Consider the following 25,878-nt stretch of genomic DNA (forward strand, 5'->3'; position numbering starts at 1 on the left):
AGTGAAGGTGGCCAGCAGCAGGCTTGGATCAGTTTTACCTGACAGAAAATGTCTTTAGGAAAAGTACCAGTCATTGCTTTGTAGCAGCAAATCATCTCCCTTCTGCACACTGGACTTCACATAGGAAACCTACTGTTAAGAACTTATGTCAGCGTGCAAATATCAGACAGGTGGGAGTCTGATTGTCACCCCCATTCTCCTTTGTACAGGTAGTGCTCAAGTAATGAAGAGAAATCAAAAAGATGGATTTGCATGTGTAGAGATGCACCAAGTATTAATCATTGGTTTTTAATGTTTAACAAATTAGTGTATTTTAATGTTTCTGTTCGAAGCCGCCCAGAGTGGCTGGGGAAACCCGGCCAGATGGGCAGGGTATAAATAATAAATTATTATTATTATTATTATTATTATTATTATTATTATTATTATTATTATTATTGCTGTTTATATTTTAAAAAGATTTTATATGAATTGCCCCAGTTCATTTTTCAGGCTCAAATGCCCTTTGTTTGTGTAGGATCTGGAAAATCAGAGTTGCTGCCTTCTCTGAATTGAACCTTGAACGTAAGGCTGCTGAGGTTTTCGGTTTTCATTAATTTTTGGCATACTGTACTGTAGGTGACAAAACAGCAATTGATCAATAGTACTGCAACTTGTTTAACATTTCTCTGTTGGAGACCTTGTTGATGACCTTCACTCTGCACTGGACTCTGATAATGATGCAATTCTGTATGGTGATTCAGAAAAGGAATCTTTTAAAAAAGGCTTTAACTATCTTGTTGTGCCTGGTTTTGATTGGCTTCATCTTTTAGTGATTAGCCAATTGGGGGATACTGCATTACCTAGCCCATTGCATCTGGTATAAGGTTGGCTTGGTAACCATTCATACACCAAACAGAGATCCTTGGAGGAAGGGCAGAATACAACTTTGATAAACAGAAGCAGTTAATTGCTGTGCCCTTTTGAATGAACTGCCTTTGGGGACCAGACCAAGGTCTGTCTCATCCAGTGTTATGCTTCCTGCAGCAGTTAACCAGATGCCTCTGGAAGCAAGGCATGAAGGTGACCATGTACTGTTGTTTATCAACACCAGCTTACGGTGCGTCAATTAAGCTATTATGCTATTCAGAGCCCTAATCTCTCTGAATTTATCTAATTGATTGTTTTAAACTAGGGTTGGGGAACTCATGGTTTTCCAGAAGTTGATAGGGCTCAGGCACGGCACTTCAAAGTACTTTTATTTCCTACATTCCTCCTGGTGCTTTCTGCATTAAAGAAGGACTTCAAGTTGAGAAAAGCTCCCCAAACAATGATATGCTGTGTATGCAATAAAGCTACAAGACTGAATATATGTTTTAACCCTTGTTGTATGGGTCCTTTCCTATTTTGTGGAAGCTCTTGCTATCTGTAGGAAAACATGCTTTTTAGTGTTCTCTTTTGTCACAGGTCATCATGGGCATGCATTAGCCTCCATGCCAACTGAGAATTATAAAAATGAATGTCCCCATTGCGAGAAGCACACAGAAGCTGGGAAAAGACTTTCTGCTAATTTAGTGTGGGCTATCTCCATCCTTTTCACATAACCAGAGCTGATAAATTGAGAAGAGGGGGTATTTACTTGATTGGAGTATATTTGTATTGGTATATAGGGTGATTCATTTTAAAGAAAGTAAATTAAGTTATTGGTGTACCTGCTCCGGACAAAGTAGATATACTTCCTTCTAATTATAACAAGGAAACACATGGCAGGGATTTTAGTTTTGGGGATAGGATTTCAATTTTTAAAACTTGATTTTATCTGGTATATTTTAATAGCTTATTTTTCAGTTCAGTTCTTTTTTAAAAGGCTTTAATCTACATTGAACCTGAAAGATAGGGCATAATGCAAATACAAATAAACGAAACTTGTTTTTATCTTATGATGATGTTATTTTAAAAGAGCTAAGCTTAAGTTTATTTTTCTTTAGGCAGTCTTGCAGAAGATTCAAGGTCCCTTCTCATCAACAACGAGGGCATCTCCATTCCCTGCAGAATACCTGGTTGAAATTAACAAGATTTTGCTGGCTATAGCTGATGCTGAGCTCTTGCTGAATGCTCCGGAACTTCATTCTGGTGTCTATGAAGATTTTTCTACTCAGGAAGATTCATTAAAGGTACTAGAAACTGAAACAAAATATTAGAATAGAAAATTGAGTATTAAAAATGGTGATCATTTTTTCCAAACATTCTAGCTTGGGTATAAGCATAAGGAAATTCAAGGTATTTCTAAATGTTACAAAATTGCCCCTTGATTCATAGGCGCCAATTTTTCTAAAATGGTCACACAATCCTAGCACAACGTTGCTCTGAATTTTTTTTTACACAGCAGCAATTTCATATATTGAAACATAACTGTAAAAGGCCATCCTCCACATGTTGTTTATGGGAAAGGAAAATCACATGATTACTAAAGACTGGCACCCATGGTCTTGGGCCTGCCCCTGACTTTGTACATGCTGCGTTGCCCTGATGTCCGTGTTGACATTTAGAGTGGGGCCAACTGGTGTGTCCAATGCTTGGGGTAGGGCCAAGGGCACAGACTCGCTCCTTAATGTATGTGCAAGAATCTTTCTTGATCAAGAGTCTGGAAACCAAACCTTATGATGAGTGGTTGAAGGAGTTCTAGATGTTCAGCCTGGTAAAGGGGAGACTGAAATGAGATATGATAGCCATCTTAATAATAATAATAATAATAATTTATTATTTATACCCCGCCCATCTGGCCGGGTTCCCCCAGCCACTCTGGGCGGCTTCCAAAAAAAACAGAAATTCTAAAATACAGAAATCCATCAAACATTAAAAGCTTCCCTAAACAGGGCTGCCTTGAGATGCCTTCTAAAGGTCTGGTAATTGTTCTCTTTGACCTCTAGTGGGAGGGCATTCCACAGGGTGGGTGCCACTACCGAGAAGGCCCTCTGCCTGGTTCCCTGTAACTTATATATCGGCAGTGGAATGGACTCCAAGAGGTGGGACCTGCTTGATCTCAATAGGCAGGGAGTTCCACGGAGCAGGTGCTGCCACACTAAATGACTGAGTTCTTACAAATGCAGGTCGGGTATTACATGGCACCTTATATAAATATAAGTAAAATTTGAGAATTTACTTTTTAAGAATGAAAGTAAGTACATGCTCAAACAAAATAAACAGAAAGCATTGTGTTTGGGCTCTGAAGCTCATTGGATACAAATTTATTTTTACCCTTAGTAAGATGTTATAGAAGAACTCATTGGATAGCATTGTGGTTTAAAAAAAAATTATGGAAATACTCCTATCCTAACAGTGTAAAAATTACGTTGTTCATCCTTTTTGCAATCCAGTCAAAGGGTTCCATTTGTCAAGTTGGCAGTCATCCTCGAGGGTATGCTAATGCTTCCTTGTAGAGCACTTCAACAGGATTTTTGTCTTTCTACGCTTACAGAACATAAAAGACATGTTGGACAAACTTGGGGATCAGATTGCAGTCATTCATGAAAAACATCCAGATGTTATATTGGAAGCATCTGGATCTGAGGCTGTTCAAATAGCAGATTCTCTAATCCAACTGAATGCAGAATGGGACAGAATTAACAGGATGTACAATGATCGTAAATGGTAAGTAAAAGGACCACGTTTACTTTGTGCTGAAAAACAAACAGTTGTGCACCCAGAAAAGCTGATTTCTATGATGAAGAAGTGAATCTGTAGGGGAAACTTAAAGTACACCCTGGTGGGGATTTTCTGCTTCAGACAGAACCTGGCCCTGCCAAGCTTGAGTGATATTATTATTATTATTATTATTATTATTATTATTATTGGCTATCATGAAGTTGCTTAGCAAATGTCTGTTACATGAGCAGGCAGGGGCTCTAGGAGTGTTCTTAATGTCAAGGATCTAAGGTGGTCTAGTATTAAAACTAAATATTGAAATCCAAAAGGAATTCTTACCAAAAAGACTGATCTCCTACTGGCATCATGGGCTCACTGGATTGGATTGGGCTCTGGCTCCACCTTGGTCACAAGGCAGGAGAAAAATCTCTTTGGGAAAATGGCAGTTCCCAATCAGTTTTTGCTCCTGTCTGTTCTTCAGCAAGCCCTGCCATAGTAATTTTGGTTGCAGTTGGGACCCGCCCTAATTGGGTAAGCTTTGTGATCCCATGATACCCATGGGAGAGATAGTATGATTGGTACTCACCTGAAGTGAAGATTGCTGATGGCATCATGGGGTCACTGGAACCATCCCCTAATATTGACTGCAAATATTGGCTCTGCTATTACCACGTCCCTTTAAGTTTCCAGTTTGTTCCTATGATTAGGGGAAACTGGGCACCTTTCTTGTCCTTTACTGTTTGTGACACCAATGACTCTTTGAGCTTGGCGAGACTGCAAAACTGTTTGGGAGCTGCCCACTTCCCAAAGGTATTTCCCTCCCGCCTCATGACCAGGATGGAGCCAAAGCCCAACCGAATTCAGTGACCCCATGATGTCATCAGATATGTACAGTTTAGGTGAGTACCAATAGTACTTCCCATGAATCTCAGAATAAGCTCACTATTCAGGGCTCAACCTCTTCACTCTCAACCTCAACTCTGTCTCCTTTTCTCTCTATATACATTAGTGTTTAGCTCAGCTTTACTGTTTCCTGCATAGCAAAGCTCTGTTCCCAGGACACAGAAAGCAAGATGATAATGCCAGTTGCTAGGGCTGCATAGCAGCCTCCTTCTTTTTTGTCTGATTATCTGTGAGGTGGGCGGGCTCATCCCTACTCTTGGGGATAGCTGTGGCCCTCTTGAACAACAATTTCCCAGGTCCCTATAAGTAGATATAGAATGAAAGATGCCCCAACATACAGCCTAATTGCTGGATGGTATAGAAACTTCAGTAATCTGATTAAGTTAACAATTAAGCAGCCAAACTACTCTTCCTATTTAAAAAGATAAATTAAACCTTCACAGTTAATTGGTGCAGTACAACAGATTGACTTTCTAGCTGATTCATTGAAGGGTAAGACATTCCTTGAATCTCATAAATATTGCATCTTATTTTGCATCTTATTTAAAATGTGACTGGGCTTGTTAAGCATTCCTTTGAGGCTAAGGCTTATAACATTACAAGTACCGGTAGTGTTTACAAGTACTGTTGATAGGTTTTGTTGTTGTTTAGTCATTTAGTCGTGTCTGACTCTTCGTGACCCCATGGACCAGAGCACACCAGGCACTCCTGTCTTGCACTGCCTCCCGCAGTTTGGTCAGACTCATGTTTGTAGCTTCGAGAACACTGTCCAACCATCTCATCCTCTGTCGTCCCCTTCTCCTTGTGCCCTCAATCTTTCCCAACATCAGGGTCTTTTCCAGGGAGTCTTCTCTTCTCATGAGGTGGCCAGAGTATTGGAGCCTCAGCTTCAGGATCTGTCCTTCCAGTGAGCACTTGATAGGTTTTATTTTATGTAATTCATGGACAGTACAATTTAAGATCCTGAAGACTGTTGATCAACACTCCCTATACAGTCATACTTCAGTTTAAATACGCTTCGGTTTGAGTACTTTCAGGTTGAGTACTCCACGGACCCATCTGGAATGGATTAATCCACTTTCCATTACTTTCAGTGGGAAAGTTTGCTTCAGGTTAAGTACGCTTCAGGTTAAGTACAGACTTCTGGAACCAATTGTGTACTTAAACCGAGGTACCACTGTATATTATAGGGAGTTGCTTTTACCCATAAAGCTAAAATCAGTCATTATAAACAAATGAGTTTTATTATCATGATTCATACTGACTTTTGTATCGGTCATGTTTAAATTTTAGGGGCATGGATGGGATATTGGACTCCATTATGATTAAATATACCTAGTTGTCAAAGTACCTTATTATACTCTTTGAATTTGTTACAATTTCCAGTGCTAGAAGTCTTTGAAAGTTTCTTTGGATATCTTCTGCTAGAACTCAAGAATTAGCTGGTCTACTATTTGCTGCGTTACTCACTCCTGATCCAGACCTCTTAGGGCTCAGTCTTCACACAGACAGAAAACTGATTATCACGCTTAGTACTAGTTTGTTCCTTGCTCATGTACTAAAGTGGGTTGTTTGCAGGTGCATCTATATCCAGCATGTATGGGGTATTAGGGGAGGGCAATACCTTTGGTGGGCGGCATGTCATGCTCCTTCTAACCAGTTGTTGCCACATTATTTTCTGTGTGGGTAACCTAGTTTCTTCCCAATCCTCTTCACTAGTTGGATCAGCCTATGGGGAAGGAATGGGGCTATGCGAAGTAGCCTTTCTCCTTGGTTTCTGTGCGTACAACAGTATATGAAATGGCTTCCAAATGATCTAGAACCCTTCATGTGCATGGAATCCTGGAAATCATTCTGTGCACATGACCCTGCCCTTCAAACTTGGAGGTGTATGGGTGGGGTTACTCAATGCAGCCCAGCCCCCTTTCGTGCGTCTTTTCTGAATATGTCTTTTGCTGGTTCTGCAAATTTTGCTGCAGAACTGGTAATGTACAGCAGTTGATTAGCCAGTGATCAGTTACAAACTACAATTGTTTGATATCTCAACCCTTTTAATAAATAGATTGGTGTTGCTTTTAAAGGAGCTGCATGTATGTTCATGCATTTATTTATTTACATATAGAGCAACTTACTGTCATTTTTGAAAACAGCACAATCCATTTGTAATACATTGTAAACTGCTCTTGGGGGCATGGTGGGGTGTCAGCACTTACTCTGCTGCAAAATCTGTAGAACTGATTTTCATGGTGCTCAGTCCTGGAGAAAAAACTACAGTAGTTCATATGAGCTTACTGCCACACAGCTATAGTATTTGGCTCATTTCCTACATTTTCTTGATATGCTGGATCTATGGACAAATTTGATTTTGGAATAAGGGAGATATGACCTTTGTGTAATTTGTTCTGTTGCATCACTGAACATAGGCTTTGACTATGTCCAACTCCCTTCTGAATGGCAAAAATGGCAGTGGGTGGGTTGAATAATAATGTTGCTATGTATAAACCAAGAATAATTAATCATTTTTTTGCATACCAACTTTTGAGTGACACCTAATCAATATTTATTTCTCATGCAGTTAAATTTTATTTATCACAAAATAAAAAAACCTTCCAGTAGCACCTTAGAGACCAACCACGTTTGTCATTGGCACGAGCTTTCGTGTGCATGCACACTGCACACGAAAGCTCATACCAATGACAAATTTAGTTGGTCTCTAAGGTGCTACTGGAAGGATTTTTTTATTTTGTTTCGATTACGGCAGACCAACACAGCTACCTACCTGTAACTTTATTTATCACGTGTTGCTCTTTTTGCTAAATGGCAGCGCTTCTGTTGTCCCCCACCTATTCAACATTGCTCTTTACAAGAGCAACACCCATTCTGCAAGGATATCTCCATTTTGTGGGATTTTTTTGTTGCACAAAACACTCTTGCTTTTGAAATATATGCACAGGCAATTAACAGCCCCCCTCCTCCTTCTGTTTCTATTAGTTGCTTTGATAAGTCTGTGGAAGAGTGGAGACAGTTCCATTGTGATCTCAATGATCTCTCCCAGTGGTTAGCAGAAGCGGAAGGGTTGCTGGCCGAGGCCCAAACTCAAGATGGCGGCCTGGATTTAGAAATGGCAAAGATACACCAGCAGGTATCTGATCATGGTTTGTTAAGGTGGTTTGTTAAGAACTTGCTAACATTTTGATTTGGGTCTGGAAACTACATGCACAAACATGGGCCAAAAGCTGTTAATAAGTGGATTTCTGCATTCTGTACTAGCCGAAATTTCGAAACAGGCAGCCACATCTAACCCAGCCCATAAACCAATATGTGAGTGACAGTTGCCAGGTCTCCATCTTCAACTAGCAGGCATAGGGGTTGTACCAGCCAAATCTGATGGAAGACATGCTGGACCACTAATGGATGGAAACCCAATGAAAACCCTTGACTCAAATTATTAGTGAAGGCGCTTTATACATATGCATATACTGACCTTAACTGAAAGTCTTAGCCCCAATCCCCTGGTAAATAAATAAATGTTAAATAACAACACTTTACTGTTCTCCTTAAAAAAACACAACTTAATTTTTAAAACAACATAACTTAAGGCATGATCCTTCATGATCATATGTAGACAGAAGTAGTTACACTTACATTTGGCACATTTTAATTAGCTATAATTTCATATAATTTGATTTAGCTACAAAAAGCAATGATGGACCACTGAGTACTGTTTTATTATTTTCAGAGTGTATCTGATTTTTATAAAAAAATTATTTGAGCTGTATTTTTTTAATAGCACAGTATAGTGTATAGAACAGAGAGATCTCTTTTGACAGTTAATGCTTTTTTCTGGTTGTTAGTGATATGTGAAAGTTTGAGCCTGACTTTCCCTGACTTCCCTCAATTTCCTTGGGTTTCCTACCATATCTGCAGATCATGGGAACGCTGTCCTTAATTAGCCTAGCTGAAATCTTAGTAAGGCTACAGAGAACAGGCAGCATATCTATTCTGAGACAAACTAATGCAGTGTTTTTCCTTCATCCCTACCCCACAAACCAAAATCTGTAGGCAGTATTTTCCCTTTTATCTCAAAGGCATACATGCATAGTCTACTATGTGAGGAATGCTTAGCCTTCATACTGATTTGATTTCAACAGCATGTTCTCGTACTGTTTGCCTTTGGTAGATTGATATTCATGAATATATTAGCTTACTCTTAATAACAAGTGCCTAATCATTCCTTAAACAGCAGTGATTTTTTATTTTATTTTTTAAACGAGCAATGTGTGCCCAGTCATTGTTTCAGGCTACACGTCAATGTCATATTGGGTAAGCAACAAAATTGAGCTTGGTTTTTATATTTGTGACAGGAACTTGAAGAGGGAGTCAGCAGCCATCAGACCAGCTTTTCGACATTGAAGGGAACAGGAGAAGGAATTGTGCAGAAGCTCTCTACTACAGATGGAAGCTTCCTGAAGGAGAAACTAGCAGGGTTAAATAATCGCTGGAAAGCCATCACTGCTGAAGTTATGGAAAGACAACAGAGGTAACTGGTTCAGTCAGGTTTTGGGGTATCTTAGGAGAAGCATTGGGAGCAAGTTTCTCTGGAAGCTCCAAATGACATTGCGTATTTCCTATTTGGTTGAAATGTCCATGCCCTGAATCTGAAAGGTCCCTCAAGGCTACTTTGAAACAATTAGTGAGAATGATGCTGTTTTTAATGTGCATACTCGTTCCATTTCCCCTTGCTCTGTTTTAGGAAATTGCTCGTTCATTTCTTTTAATATACTCTTAGGGTATGTGAGTGCTACATTCATGTTTTAGAATTGCATTTTTATCTGTTGATGATATTTGCACATTGCCTTTGGTCCTCCTTAGCATACAGGTGGTTAGCAAGGCTAACCCTCCCCCCAGATTTCCTGCAAAAAGGAAACAAGTGCATTCAAGATGCAGCTAGATTAGTCTGTCTGAAGTTGAATTATTAGTTGTGTTGCCATTTTGAAATGTAAATTTAAGTTAATATCTGTTCTCCGCCCCAATCAAAATAAACAAAATCCCTAGTTTACCACAGATGCATTATGTACCAATGTTATAGTCATTCCCACCACCAGTCTAGCTTTATGCAGTGCATACATAATTTTTAAAATACTTGCTTGGTATGATTGAAGACAGTGTGCAAATTCTTTCAATTTCTACACAGAATATGAAATATTGCTGGGAATTGTTTAAAATTAAATACATCTTTTTAGGCCTAAGGCAACCCATGGAACACTTTAAGCATTTCTTTACTTGAAGTCACATTGCTGGAGAGAATGTGGAAATGTCACATGAAGAACTTTGTACACTTGAACTGATTTCTTAAATTCAGCTTTGTAGTTTTCTATATTAGTAAGCTGTAGATGGTGTGTGTTTTCTTCTTGCATTTTACCTTTCAGTATTTATATTGATGTTCTTGTTTTATATTCCACTTTGGGGTTTGCACCTTAGACTGAAAGGAGAGAATCAACCATTACTAGACTTCACAAGAAACCTAGATGAATTTAGTTGCTGGCTGGAAAACATAGAAAATGCACAGGGAGAGAAGCCTACAATCAGCCGTGAAGAAAATCTGAAGGAATTAATGGCAAGTTAGATAAAAATGATTTCATACTTTATTTGAATTTATTCCTCCTTATTTCTACTGGTGCTACTGAATAACTAATTAATTTGAAAGGTAGGCAGATTCTTTAGTTCACAAATAATTGTTGTGTATTAGGTTGAGATGAGTAACCCAGTCGAAGTGTACGGAATACATCACATACAACCCAAGTGCAGTGCTAGGTCTGTTCGTTGCCTGTGGCAGGACACACTGAGCAGAACTGCACCCCTGGGACATCCCAACTGGTCGAAAGGAGAAGGCGGTGTTTTGCAAAATCCTCCTGTGTCTTGCGGTTCCCTGAAAATCTGCTCTGCAGAATTGGTGAATCCTCTGGAACAGTGTGGGAAGGAGGAGTAAGTGAAAAACATTTCCTCCTCCTTGTGCCAGAGGAGCCTCTGGTGAATCAAAGTCCCTTTTATGAACAGGATCCTTGTATGAAATTATTGCTAAAAGTACAAAGAGCTGCAATCTAGCACATTGATTTGGGGCTTCAAGAGCACAAAACTAAGCACTGGACTAATAATCTCAATCCAGCAAACTGGGTGTGCAACCAATTTCCACTGCTGCCTATGAAAGGAAAGTGACCACGTTAGTTTGATTTTAAACATCGATACTAAAACTTTTCATTCATATTCCCAAAGTCAGTAAATAACTTGTATCTAGAACAGGGGTAGGCAACCTAAGGCCCGGGGGCTGGATGCGGCTCAATCACCGTCTCAATCTGGCCCGCAGACGGTCCGGGAATCAACGTGTTTTTGCATGAGTAGAATGTGTCCTTTTATTTAAAATGCATCTCTGGGTTATTTGTTGGGCATAGGAATTTGTTCATCCCCCCCCAAAAAATATAGTATGGCCCACCACATGGTCTGAGGGACGGTGGACCAGCCCATGGCTGAAAAAGGCTGCTGACCCCTGATCTAGAACCTGTGGAATCGGCAGGGCACACAGAGGCCTATGTTATTGTGCATGACACAAATCCTCCACAAATTAACCTAGTTTTTAAATGGTTTTTATTTACTTACATTTATATCCTGGTGTTTTTCTATCATGGAACCCACGGCACCATACATGTGATTCCCAGGAAGGTACCCATTCAGGAACTCACCAGACCTAGCAAAGTGGTGGCCTCATGCCTTCCGATTGTAACCTGGAAATAGGGTAGCAAGTCAAGTAAAATCCTATGATCTTCTTAAACCATGCAGAATAAGAACAATGTTCCTTTTTTCTCTAATTTTGCATAATTTGTTCTTTAAAAAGTATTTTGGATAATTTATTCTGCTTTTGCTTCTCATAGAAAAGTGCATGAAGTCCAACTCTTAGCAGCTATTGTTGCTTCTCTTCTGGCACAAGGCATTGTCCATATCTTTTTTTTAAAAAAAAACTAGTCAATACTACCTCCTGTGACTTTTCTGTCCAAGGATTCAGCTTTACAGCTGCAAATAAAACATTTGGAATGTGTTGTAAAGTGCAATAGTCAATTGTGACATTAGATGGTGACCATGAGTTATAGCAAATTCAATGCCTTTTTCAAAATGATTTTTTAAAAAAAAGCATTTTCACAACGGTTTTAACATGTCTGTAGATTCCACCAAAAGTGCTTTCTTTAACCACTTTAGGGCTTGATCGAGGAGATGGACATGCAAGGAGAAAAACTTAAGTGGCTAAACAAGAATGAACCTGAGCTGATTTCAAATAAGAGCATTGGGCCAAGAGAGAGAGAGAATATTTCTGATAGACTGAGGACCCTGAACATTAAGTGGAAGAAGGTATGGATTGCAATATGGATTCCTTAAAATCAGCAAGTATAAAATGTATTCTTTTTAATTGTGTTCCTGCCACATACATATGAATAATCTTGTCGGAAGAGGCATGATTGGACAAGTTAGTATAAATAAGTGTTTTGTGTCACAGGCAGCATTCGCATGTTATGGTAAATCACATTTAGTCATCTTGGATGCATGGGTTTCTCCTGCCTCACTTCTCCTTTGGTATGAGTGTATGAGTGGTATGATTTCTGGCTTAGCGTTCTGTCCAAACTGGGGATTGTGGTTTGTTTTGCTCAGAGAAAATTAAAGCTGGTAAGCCAAGAACAAACCTTGGCGTAAATTCCTTGGTTTGTTTGGAGTTAAACAAACTACAATCCCCACATCAGATTTAACACTAAACTAGGGATTGTGGTTTGCTGCTCCCACTCATGCTAGGGGACAAGTGAAGAAGGATCCACCTGTGCACTCAAAATAAACCATTAACTGTGGTTTACAGTGACATGCAAACATGGCCATAGTGTTAAGCCTCTGCATGAAAATACTTTTCTTTCTTAATATTCCACATCAGAAGAAAGCAGTGTGGTGCACTTCACATGTTGGACTATAGCTCCAGTGATCCCTGATAAGCAGCTATGTTGGCTGGGGTTTATGGTAGCTGCAGTGCAACCACATCTGGAATGTAACCACAATTAACTAGCCTGGTCTCGATCAATAGCTTTCTTTTGCTTGAGGCAACATGCATTGTATCAGAAGCAGAATTCCTAAATGTGACCCTGGAATACTTTTCACAAGTGGGAAGTAAACATCCTTCATGCTTTATGAATTTTAGTTTAATTTATTATACTTGTGTAGTAAGCTCAAAGCAACTTACAGAGGGCTCCATGTTTTCTTCCCAGAAGGAAACACCCACTGAGCACTCCCAGAACACTCACTGAGCTTGTAGAAAAGTAGGGGAACTTGCATGGCACAGAAAAAAGCTCCAGCCTGGTCCTTACCTTATATCAGTTTTGCTTCTATGAATTTGCTTCTTTGCTGCTTTTAATTGGATTGACATTCAAACATGAAATCCCAGCATGACAGCTTAAAACAATCACAATTGTGCTGGGGGGGCGTGCGTTCCTAAAAATATACATTTCAAGTGCCAAAGGCCAGGTGGTGTGCATCTTCCGCATTCAGTGAAAACTATATACAGTGGAAACTCGGTTCTTGAACTTAATCCATTCCGGGAGTCTATTTGACTCCCAAAAATGTTCGAAATCCAAGGCACAGCTTCCTGCACTCAATCAGAAGCCGCGCCGGATGTTTGGCTTCCGAAATATGTTCGCAAACCGGAACACTCGCTTCTGGGTTTTTGGCCAAAACGTCCGAGCACCAAGCTGTTCGAGAACCAAGGTACAACTGTAGTGAAGATGCCAGATAATAATAATAATAATAATAATAATAATAATAATAGTAATAAATTATTTATACCCTGCCCATCTGGCTGGGTTTCCCCAGCCACTCTGGACGGCTTCCAACAGAGTATACAATAATTAAACATTGAAAGCTTCCCTGAACAGGGCTGCCTTCAGATGTCCTCTAAAAGTCTGGTACTGTAGTTGTTTTTCTCTTTGACACTTGGTGGGAGGGCATTCCACAGGGCGGGTGCCACTACTGAGAAGGCCCTCTGCCTGGTTCCCTGTAACTTGGCTTTTTGCAGCGAGGGAACCGCCAGAAGGCCCTTGGCACCGGACCTCAGTGTCCGGGCAGAACGATAGAGGTGGAGACTGCCCTTCAGATGCACCTCTGTGGGGAGGGAATTCGACAACTGCTGCAGAAAATGTCCTCTCCTGGAACATATGCATCCCTGAGCTTCTGGGGGTGGAGTAACTACCTGCTCTACTGAACATAACAGCCAAGGAAGTCTCCAGGGATGGACATAGTATTTCATATATTTGTGGCCTAAGCCATGAATACAAACACTACCATGACCTTGAATTGGGTCCAGAAATGAACTGACAACAAATGCATCTGTTATAATAAAACAGGGGTTGTATGAATAAACGTTTTGCTGTTGTATTAGGACCAGTTGGAGTTTCTAAGGCATCGTCAAGGGCAGCCCCACACAAAGCACATTGCAATAATACAGCCTGGAAGTTACCAAGGCATGGGATAGAGTGGCCAAGTCAGTTGAGTCCAAATGGGACCTTAGCTGGCACCTGAGCCTCCAGTGTTAGATCCAGAAAAAACCCCAAAGCTGCAGACCTACTCATTCCAGAGAAGTGCAACCCAGTCCAGAACGGACTGTCTCTACCTCCCAGTCCTGAGAACTGAGGACACCTAACACTTCTATCTTTTCAGGATTCAGCTTGAATTCACAGTCATTCCTCCTCATGGTATAACTCATTTGTATTAACATTTATTGTTAATATCATACTTCCCCAAACAGTAGCTGCTTTTGGTACTATATGTCAGTCTTTGAATGGCTATTGCAACTCTTTCCTCCTCCCCTAGTTGCACTGAATCCCAGGTCTGTTTGTTGTAATAGCATCTGGCACATGTATCTCTCTCTCTCTCTCTCTCTCTCTCTCTCTCTCTCTCTCTCTCTCTCTCTCTCTCTCTCTCTCTGTGTGTGTGTGTGTGAGAGAGAGAGAGAGAGGGGGGGGGCAGACAGTCAGACAGGCTCCATGCTGAGCTCTTCTTTTTGCACCTTTGCCACCCATTCTTAGTAAAGAATCCCAAATGTGCAACTTACATCCATGCAAATTCAAACCCCTTCATCTCTAAAACTCTTTGGTCTTGGGGGTTAATGGATTTTGTGCTCAGCTGTCTATAGTGGTATTGCTTTAGCTGTATAATGCTAAAAATGTTAATCCTCAGTTCTTGACATGCAAAGGTTTTTTAATGTGAAGTTTTCCCCTGCCGTATTAGGTGTTCAGAGAAGCACCCAACAGAGTGAGAGAACTGGAGGCCCATGTTCATCAACTTCATCTGGTGCCACAGACAATGCCACCTGGTGAGCCCTGAGAAGAGAATGTGTTTCTCTTATGGGACAGTTTTCAGTATTCTTTGTCATCTCATTTTTTGATCTTTAAGGCCATGAACGTTTTAGATTGTGTTTCTGTTGAAGGGCATGGCACTGAGTCACTAAGACCATGCGTCCAAATGTATTGAAAGGAAATAGGCTTCTAATACATTTTATGAACAAAAGAAAGTACATCAAAATTAACAGAAATTAATTCCCTTCACCATTTGAAGTTCTGTACTGACGTATTCTTCCATCAGTATGATTCAGAGGATCAACAGCTAAATGCTTGCTTCTGACTCAGTAGCATTTTTTTCACTGCCAAAAAATGTTTGAATTTGTTCCTTCCTGGAACTTAATCAGATGGTAAACTGGGATCAGCTGCAGGTTGTGACTTTTCCTGTGGGTGACAGCTTAACGATGTGTAGATTTTGCCCACATATTATTTGAATGTTCCTAAACTGCCTGGGTATTGGGATTGGCAGTGAATTTCTCACACCTCACCAGATCTGTCAGTGATGAGTATGTCATCAACATTTTCACATCATTCTGGACCAGGAAGGCAGTAATCCAGATGATGTTTGGAACTGAAGGCTAACCTTTTAAGGTTTTTAACTTCTTTAGATGGGGATGGAGAAAAAATACAGAGGATATTCTTAAAATTGCAAGAATTGGTATTTTGTTGTTTGTTTTTCCAACTGCAAATAAATTCAAGTACTATACTAAGTGCGATTTGAAATACCAAGTGAATTGTGTTGTCTTGTTTAGGTTACCCTGTTCTCCAAAAGATGGTGCTAGTGTCCTCTGCCTCTGAAAATGTTGCTCAAACTCAGCAGGCTTTGGAAATTTCTGCACCTGCTGATCTGGATAAAACTACAACAGAACTGGCTGACTGGTTGGCACTGATAGACCAGATGCTCAAGTCCAACATAGTTACTGTGGGAAATGCTGAAGAAATCAATCGGACAATTGCACGCATGAAAGTATGTGGTGCCATGAAGTGTTGTGTTGAAATCCTGAATATATTTTGAGTCCCTACTTTATTTTCTGGTGGAAAAAGATAGAATTTGGTTTAGATGTGGATGATTTCTCTGCTTGTCTTGAAAGGCTTTGAGCCTTTGTGAGTATTATGAATGAATATTCGCAAAGACCTGAGCGCTTTGCATATGTTTGATGGAACATGCATAAAGTGCTCGCCTTCACTCCTTACCCTACCCAACCCTGCTTGAAACTTATATTGGAACAGAAGAATTTGGGGCATCCTTCCCATTAAGGATCCTCAGCAGCAATGAATGGTTTGTGTCCAGTTCCAACTGAACCTTCTCCATCGCAAGCTGATGAGGACTGGCAACTCTGAAGCACTGCTGTTGCTCAATGAACAGGATGAACAATGCTGTGTTTGCCCTCGTCCTGCTGTTTGATTAATGGTGCTCCCATTTAGGAGAGCCTCTTCTTTAACACATTGCTTCTGAATTTGTTCTGTGTTTGATGGTTAAGTGCTATAGTATAATGCCTTTCTGTAACCCGATGCCCTACTTTTTTTGAAGTCAACGCTGATAAGTGATTCCTGGGTGTTCATTTATATGTGTGTTGTGTTCTGTTGTGTCTAGCACATGACATACAGTGCAGATTACCAGAACACGTTCACCTTCCACAAAACATGATTCTTATCTACAAATAGGTGTAGTGCATTCAACTAGAAATAATGAAATTCAATTAATGTAGGTTAATTGCCTTGCTCAATAATTGTTAAACATTGGGATCCAGCCTTAGGCAGCCTGTGATTGTTTAAAGAGAGATGTGAATATCTACACTGGCATTTTAAATTGCACTGGCTGAAGTTAAAAGGGAAGTGATTACACATATTTATGTTGACATTTTCCTTGCTTGTGATATTAGCAACATAGTGAAGTAAAAGCAAGCAGTAAGTAACAGCTTTAGGGTACTTGTGTGTGTGTTTTAAACATAACCTTCAGTGGTCAAATTAATTGTCAAACCCTTTGCTGCAATAATACATGTAATGCAATTTCATGGGATTGATCTCTCAGGTCCTTTCAGCTGCCTGTCTTTGGACACACAAACTTATTATGACTATAATGGCTCATTGTAGAGATTTCAGTCTCAGTTGCTTGTTATGAGGAAAAGGCTTGTTAATATGATACTCATGCAGGTAAAAATGGAATTTTCTTGCGAAAATAGTACTGAATATATAGTGTGTGAAGTCCTAAGGACCAAAATAAAATACTGCAAATGCCCAAACCCTGCCCCTCACCCTTGGAGCAGATAAATATAGGTAATATGTCCTGATACCCTGAGATGTTACAGAATGCATGAGAGACTGCGAAGTTAAGCCCAGCACAACAATATGATTTTTACCAGCTTTATTTTCTCATCTTCTCATGTCTCATCTCTGTATAGATACTGCAAAAAAGTTGAGCCTTTAATTTAATATGTTGATCATATTGGTTAGTACAGAAGTAGTGAGAACATTTCTGCCTTTAAAATGGCTTCATAATACGTTGATTAAGAAGTTACTAACTTGATAATCTTCTGTAATATAAATATGAATATTCTTGACTTTCCCCCATGGTTTATTCTTTATTTAAATCTCAGAGAGTAACACATTTTAATCCTGGCTCTTAACAGATAACAAAAGAAGACTTAGAACATCGGCACCCCCGTCTGGATTTCGTTTTTACCTTGGCTCAGAATCTGAAAAACAAAACATCAAGTTCTGACGTTAGGACAGCAATCACAGAGAAACGTATGTTCCCAGTGGACAGAAGTGTGAGGAGATGGGTACAAATGCGCAATAGTTACGCTAGAGCAGGCACCCCGAAACTCGACTCTCCAGATGTTTTGGGACTACAACTCCCACCATCCCTAGCTAGCAGGGATGGTCAGGGATGATGGGAACTGTAGTCTGAAAACATCTGGAGGGCCGAGTTTGGGGATCCCTGCGCTAGGGGAAAGGCAACCAATTTTTATTGACAGTGACTACTGAAGGGATGCGGGGGCCAGATCTTGCAATGGCCTGGGTGGAGATTTACATAAACTGGCAAGTCATGGTTGGAGCCAGGATGGAATATGGAGGAGACTTGAAATGTTACCTCATATCAGAGTCCAGCATAGAGAAAACAAACTATATGTGGGAGTGGTGGGAGTTTCATTGCCTCTTTATACATTTGAACTAATATTGGCCTGGAGGAGGAGGGACATTTAGTGGCAATTATGAATATGCATTTATGCTTGTAGCATAAATGTGTGTGTTTGAGAGAGAGTGTGTCTAGCAAAGGGAACAGGGCCGTCTTAAGGGTATCCAGCGCCGTGGTGCAAAATCCCTCCAGTACGCCCCCCCCCGCTTGCTAGGCGCCGTTGGAAGGGCAGCTAGCATGCCTGCTGTTGCGAGGGGGGGGGATGGCAGGAACAGCGCACCGAAAGGAGCCCTTTCAGGTGCTGCTCCCGCCGCCCCCCTTGCCTGGGCAGGCTTGCTAGGCGCCGTTGGAATGACAGCTAGCACCGCGCCACTAAGCCAAATGGAAAGGACGGCCCTGAAAGGGAATCCATGTGTAGAAATGAACCTGTCCTTCTGTGAAGATGAATGGGTTAGTTTGTGAGAGCTGTGCGTAACAGCTTCCCAAGGGCTCAGGTTTGGCTTTAGAGATTTTGGGATAGTTACTCTGAGTAACAGAAAGATTGAGGATAATGTGATAGCCATAAAATGCTTTTTGTTTGGTTACATGTTCCTCCTTTGTCTTTTTCAGTGGAGAAAGTTAAGAACCAATGGGATAGTACACAACATGGGGTAGAAGTACGTCAGCAGCAGTTAAAACGTATGCTTTCTGACAGCATGAAGTGGGATGACCAGAAGCAAGAAATGGAAAAGCTAATTGGACAATATGAGATCCACCTGCATGCCCTTCTGCAGTCTCCTAAAGAGAAGCTCACCAAGCAGATTTCTGAAAACAAAGTAAGTTAAAATGTGCTTTCTAATTTGATTCTCTGAATGGTTTATGAGTCTATCTTGGACCTGTCTTATTCACATGCCCAGAAAAATATATTTGATAATTGACAATTTACATTTTGTAGACGAAAAATTGCTTTCTTTAAATTCAAAATGCTTGTTGAAAGTTAGTTGTTTCTGCAGCTACTTTTTGAAAGAAGTTGCCTTTGAGAATGACATTATCATTTATTAAATTTGTATCTTATCCTTTCTCCTGAAGGACATTGTAAAGGCTAATAAACCTATTCTAAAGATTGGAAGCCTTTGTTATAAAGTAGAGCTTCAGAATGCACATAAAACTGAATACTCCCCAGCATATAGGAAGCTGCATTATTCTGAGTTAGACCATTGGTCCATACAGCTCAGTACTATCAATCCTGACTAGCAAAACATTTGCTTTACACAGGAACACACATGCACATTTTACTCATCCCTTCTCCCTGATTTAGTCATACCTATGCCGAGGATCACTTGATCATTCTGGCTGGGATCCATCAGTCCCCTTGCCTTCCATCTTTAATCCACTGGAGTGTAAAATTAGCCCGTCCACTTGTAAAACCTTTTCAAATCTAGTAACACCCGCATTCAAAAATGTTTTGTAAAGTGTCAATTAAAAAACACATAAGATCCATGCTGGATCTTTCTGAAGGTCCATCTAGACCTCCATGCGGTTCTCATAGATTCCTATGGGACAAGCAGGACAGGTGCCCAACAGCATTTGACCCACTTGTGATTCCCAGCAACTGGCATTCAGAGGCTTACTGCTTTTGGCAATCAAGACTAGCAGCTGCTGATAGCCTCAGCTAAGAAACAGGTGAAAAACCTGCTTATTTTTAATGGTACAACATAATCTCCATCACTAATTCCAGGTTTATGTCTGTTTCATGCTTTTGTGTATTGCCATAAATGTTATTACAGAGAATGGAACTTTAAACTTGCAAATAAATACACCACAAATAAATGTCAGCAATGTTACAAGGAACATGAAGGGCTAAAAATAAGTATTTATGGATATATTTCATTTGTTCTATTATAGATGACCATGCATAATGTTTCACCTGCATTTTTATTTGGAAAACAAATGATTTAAACATCCTTCGTGTTTTGTTGTTGTTGGAGGCAAATCTGCATATTATTTATGATGGTTTAAGCGGGCATAAAATTCAGACCACAGTTTCTCTATAAAATATAATCTCATTTGTACTTTGCTGCGACTAATCTTAGGTTTGGAACAGCATAGCTCTCCAATTACTTTTTAAGGCTAGACAGCAAATACCGGTATGTGGAAAGTTTAGTAGTTGAGGATTTGCAAGAATGTTTCAGGAGAGCCTTTTAAATGATTGATTCACCTATAGATCCTCGCTATTTTTAAAATGTGGCCCTTCATCTTTGTCCTTCCTACCTTTGGTTATGAACCCCCTGGGCAGGGATGTTTCTGCTTAGAACACATTTGATGCTAAATGCATGGTATATAGTGACACTAGTAAATGCTCTTTAAAATGACTCTGATGTTAAAGTCCATTCTCTGTTGCTAGGGAAAGCAGTTTACTCATGTTACAGTTCCTTCCTTTAGCTAGCAGGCAGGACTGGAAGAAGATGAACATTTTGCCCCTTCAGCCTAAAATAGATTCTGCCTGGCAAGCAGGAGGTTGGGTTGCTGCAGGGCACCACATCAGCCTCCAGTAATCCCCTCCTCAACTCTTCTTATAACCCAAAAGAACTAGAGTCATTAGGGGAGAAACATCAGCCCTGCATCACAACTCATTACAGAATACAGCAAAGGTCATTGATGAAGTAGCCATTATGACGAGCAAGCAATAAACAATTGGACCCAGTACATTTTCCCAATATGGCATTGAGAGTAACTCCACATCTTTGCCATGCACTGGAATGAAAGTTCACTTAAAGCCATTTAATCATCTCTACTTTCTTTTAACTCCTGATCACTTCTATAAACCAAATCTGGCGGATCCTGGTGGATCAGACCAAAGCCCTATCTCATCTAGCATCCTGGTATCATAGTGCCGGACCAGATGTCTATTGGAAGCCTGTAAGCACAACAGCACTCTTCCACTTGTGTTCCTCTGCAAGTGGTATTTAGAGGAATACTGCCTCTGATATTGGATTTAGTACACAGTCATCCTAGCTAGTAGCCACTAATAGCCTTAGCATCCATGAATTTGTCTAAAGCCCCTTTAAAGCCTTCCACATTGGTGGCTATCACTACATATTGTGGTAGTAAATGCCACTATTTCAACTATGCGCTGTATGAAGAAAAAATGTTCCCCATCTGCCCTGAATCTTCCAACATTCAGCTTCAATGGATGACCCCATGTTAAAGTATTAAGAGAAAGGGAGTAAAGAGTCTCCCTATATACTTTCAACATACCACACAAAATTTTAAATATCTCTATTATGGCCCCTTCATATTCACTTTATTGACCGGAATTTTTATTTGTGTTGTGGGGAAAGGAGTGATTTACACTTTTCTGATTCTCCTTCCACAGTATTGATGAGTTTCTGCTAGATTGCAGAATCATGGGGCTGTTCCTTTCTATTAAGATTGTAGTTGATGTCTCTGTGGAACAGGCCCTTCTTCCTTCCTGATTTTTATTTTTATTTTATTTTTATTTTCTAGTTTACAACATTAAAATTAAACTAAAAAGTGTAGTCAGAGTTTGAGAAACCATATTTGGTTTTCAGTTTTACTCTTGCTTTTTCTTAACTACTCTGAATTTGCTGCTTAGATGTTACTACAGGATCTAGATACAGGGGATACCAAGATGAATCAATTCAATGATCTATCAAACAAACTTCTTCAAGACTACAGTAGTGATGACACAAGGAAAGTGAAGGAAATAATGGATCACTTGAATACCTCATGGATCAACTTGAAACAAAGGTATGTGCAAACAAACGTGTGCCTCAGATTCATATTCTATTAATTACCGGTAATCTAAATTGGGGGTTTTCTTACCAAGTGTATCTAAATCAAGGGGGAACTCTAAACTGTTCCTTTGTGGCAGCACAAGCCAAATGAAGCTGGTCAGATTCCCCCCCCCCAGCATGGATTCAGGTGTAACCAGGTCTTTAAAGTTCCCAAGATATTTGTTTAATAAATATGGGCTCTTGGGAAGGTGCCTGTATTTGGAAAATATAAGGTGGTATCATTAACTACTTTTCTAATCAGCATTTCCAGCACTGATTGAGAGGAGTGCTCCATCAATACTGCCCACCTCTTCCTTGTCTATGCTATGTTGTCAACTGTCTTGTGCTTTTAGATTTTCTTGACATCCCTATCGCCAAGGGTACACAAAACCTACTGAAAGTGAAAGCAGTGCTTCCTGAATATGGAAACATTTTCAATTCCTTCTTGTTCTTGAAGTCATTTCTGGAAAATGGTTGAAAGAAAAGTGCTTTTTGATGTTTCTAAAAATGTGAGCATGCATCTCATTTGGTTCATCCCCAAGTACTGTAGTGCCAGGAAATAACAGATTTCATTATGGAAAGACCTTGAGTAGAGAAACAGCTATCTGTGTCTCCTTCAATGTAACTAGAACACATCATTGTCTAGCAGCACTCTGCCTGACCTAGTCAGGTAGTGGTCAAAGAAAAAGATTATGCATGTGCAACATACTTGGACATCCCTATATCCACAGGCTAGAGCAAGGGTAGGGAAATTGATCTGGCCAGTGGGCTTGATCATTATTTCCGCCATCTCTTGCAGGCCAAGTTTGACCTGACTCTTTTGTCCATATGGGTCTTGCTGAGTGCTTTGCAAAGTGCTCCACAACAGAGCAAGCAAGACAAAGCAATCAACCAGCTGATCATCAGTGCCTGCAAATGGACTTTTGGATGAGTCAGATGTTTCTTTAGCTGCCCCATGCCTAAGGTCAGGGGTTGGCAATGCTTACCGGCCATGGGCTGGATCACTCCCACGGAGATAATGTGTGGGCCAGACCAGCGCAGCGTGACACTGGAAATAGCTTCTGCGCATGTCCAGACGCCGGAAATCGTGCCTGCACAGAAGCGATTTTCAACATCTGGGCATGCGCAGAAGTGATTTCCGGCACCGCTCGGCGAGTCCCCGCACTGTGCTGCGCCGGTTTAGCACAGTGCGTGGGGGGCTCACCGAGCAGGCGGCTCAGTTTGGGTGTGGCTCGTGGCCGGTAAATCAGTCTTCATGGGCCGCACGTTGCTGACCCCTGCCTAAGGTCATATATGGCATCAGCTGTAGAGCAAGTGGGCATAGCTTGGCGGAAATGGCCTTCCGGGCCAAATTTGTCCTGGCAGACCAGATTAGGTCCACGAGCCAAAAGTTCAGCACCCCTGAGCTAGAGTCTTCACAAGCAGTAACATTGTAAAAGCAGACTGTTGCCTCATGGATGTACCTCACCCTCTCAAATAAAGCCTTCTGTCCTCTGTAGGGAGTCCTGGATTACACTTTGAGAAAATATCCCTCAACTTCAGTTTTTAGTGTTTTAAGCCACAGAAGCTCCCTGTCTGATTCTGAAAGGAATAGAGTTAATGATTTTTCCCATTTGAAAATAAACTTCTTGCAGCTGAGTCACAATTCCTCCTTTGTATAATAGTATGTTTTCTGCCTCCAGCTATCATTCTCTTCGTTACCTTGAACACTTTTATTTTAACCTAAAAAAAAGTTTCCTCTAGAGATGTGAAGATGGTTTGTTTATATGTCGCCTTTTTCATCATTCTGCATAATTTCATCAGTCCTGTCACTTTCACTGTGTTAAGACCCAAGAGTCCCTTCTTTTCTAGATTTCCCTTTATCCTCTGTTAAACATTTGTGGTTTCTGTACATCAACTCTCAGGCAGGTTGAGTAAAATTATTTGACTTTATGTATACGTTATAAAATATCATAGACTTGAAAAAATTGTCTTTCAAATAATAAAATGTTTATACTTCATGGTGCCGGAGAATGAAAATATAGTACTGTATGCTCATTCTTAAGGTGCTCAATATGCATTGCAAAGTATTGATAGTTGCAACATTTCTGAAATAAAATACTGTAACTTTGCAGGTAATGTTAGGGTGGTATATGGCTACTTTGTTTTGGCATGAAGATTTGAAGGGTAAAAAATTGGCCAATAATTTTAAGGTAAATTATGAAGGAATTTGTATTGGGACTTGATAGGAACAGTGCGATCTTATTGTAAATGAAGCCAAGTGGTGAAACAGGCTTTGAAGGCAAAAGTGAACAAGCAGCTATTTAAAAGAAGCTTGGATAGATTGTTTTATCCTGAAAATGTGGTGGATGAGGAAACCAACGTTTAGAAATCTGTTTAAATACTTCAAACCATGAAGCAGGTAAACATGCTGGAACTTATCTATGTGTATGTAGCAAAATGTATATACTGCTTGATTGTAGCAAAACCTCTGCTTGCAAGAAATATTAAAATTATCAGAAAAAACAGTTAAAAGCAATTAAAATGGATAATTAAAATTAACAGCAAGGAAAAGAAAGATGTAACAACACCTGGGAGTAAAGGACTGCTAAAAATAATAGAGAATTTCAGCATTTCTCTAACTGAAACTTCTTTAAAACCAACATGTCCCTGCTTGTTATATTAATTCAGACCACTGGTATTGAAGAAATTGCCCTCTCAAATTTGAGCTGCTGTATAAATTAGATATGCTACACAGTGGGCAATAATTGTTTATACTTCAGGGTTGAAACTGGGTAATCTGTCAGTATCTCTGTAACCTGGATGAATAAATTGCATTCTTTGCCCCTAGTCTGACTCAGATATTATTTCTTGAATTTAGTCTAGACTTTTTTTTAAAAAAAAATCTTCTTTCATGTTTTAAAACCCCCTAAAAGTGATTTTAAAAATAGGACATCCTCGCTGCAGCTTTAAAACCACTGTTTCAATCATGCGTGTGCTCATCTATACCACCACACCCCTCTATTATGATAATCAGCAAAGTTATTCTTTGGACTTTTTGGAGTTCTGTAAAGCTACAGGAAATATGAAGTTAGATTTACCTTTTAACTTCATTGGCCCTTTAACTTCTTGTTGTTAGCTTTATCGTTGATTCAAACGTTATGCGGGTTTGGTCTTCCTGTTACCTGACAATTCTTTTTCTTTATCTTCTTGAAGTGCTAATGTTCTTTAAATTAACTATAGGACTATGCAGGGAACAGATTTTGGACTCAAGACTGAAAAACACATTGAACAGTACTAAAGAAAGGGAATTTCAATGTTACCTCTGTCCAGCAGCTGGGGATTAACAGAAGATGGTTCTTTCCTACTGTGCTCATTTATGTGTTCCTAGATGCACCTGGCTGGCCAATGTTCTGGACTAAATGGATCTTTCCTCTGATCCAGCAAGTCACCTGATACATTCACAGGATCATGTGGTTCATAGCATCTTTACTTCCTTCTTAGCTTTTGTTTTTCTGCCTTGGCAGCATCCCTAGACTATATTCCAAAAACAGCACAATCCTACTGCATGATCTTAAATATACTTACATGAAATTGGATTTATTCTTAGTTAAGGGTGCACAGGATTGCATCCTTGTCTACTTTAATGAAGAAATATCTCCACTTTATCTCTTTATTGCCAGACAGAGGGCCTTCTCGGTAGCAACACCCACCCTGTGGAACGCCCTTTCATCAGATGTCAAGGAAATAAGCAGCTATCCTAATTTTAAAAGACATCTGAAGGCAGCCCTGTTTAGGGAAGCTTTTAATATTTAATGCTGTACAGTGGTACCTCACAAGACGAAATTAATCCGTTCCACGAGTCATTTCATATCGTGATATTTCGTCTTGTGAAGCACGGTCTCCCATAGGAATGCATTGAAATTTAATTAATGCATTCCTATGTGCAAAAAAAAAGCGCAAAAAAGGTACCAACTCACTTGCCACGGCCGGAAGTTTTAAAGGCTCCCTCCCTCCTCCCCCAGCACCCGTTCGTGCG

At 40.1% G+C, this 25,878-nt stretch overlaps 1 protein-coding gene across 10 annotated transcripts in view; it reads left to right on the forward strand.

Annotated features, from left to right (window-relative positions):
* The window catches only part of UTRN (utrophin), a 334,111-nt gene that overhangs the window by 123,973 nt on the left and 184,260 nt on the right, over positions 1-25,878 (forward strand). For all 10 annotated transcript variants that reach the window (XR_009557350.1, XM_035108828.2, XM_035108822.2 and 7 more), the window contains exons 41-51: positions 1,968-2,153; positions 3,458-3,630; positions 7,519-7,669; positions 8,892-9,067; positions 10,009-10,144; positions 11,776-11,925; positions 14,836-14,920; positions 15,698-15,912; positions 17,576-17,693; positions 18,694-18,899; positions 21,680-21,834. Coding sequence is in view for 9 of the 10 variants with exons in the window: in XM_035108828.2 (XP_034964719.2) it covers positions 1,968-2,153; positions 3,458-3,630; positions 7,519-7,669; positions 8,892-9,067; positions 10,009-10,144; positions 11,776-11,925; positions 14,836-14,920; positions 15,698-15,912; positions 17,576-17,693; positions 18,694-18,899; positions 21,680-21,834 (1,751 nt within the window). In the remaining variant the exon portion in view is untranslated. The remainder of the gene's footprint in view (positions 1-1,967; positions 2,154-3,457; positions 3,631-7,518; positions 7,670-8,891; positions 9,068-10,008; positions 10,145-11,775; positions 11,926-14,835; positions 14,921-15,697; positions 15,913-17,575; positions 17,694-18,693; positions 18,900-21,679; positions 21,835-25,878) is intronic.

The sequence above is a fragment of the Zootoca vivipara genome, chromosome 3 (assembly GCF_963506605.1).
Source record: "Zootoca vivipara chromosome 3, rZooViv1.1, whole genome shotgun sequence".
In the NCBI taxonomy this organism is placed as follows: Eukaryota; Metazoa; Chordata; class Lepidosauria; order Squamata; family Lacertidae; genus Zootoca; species Zootoca vivipara.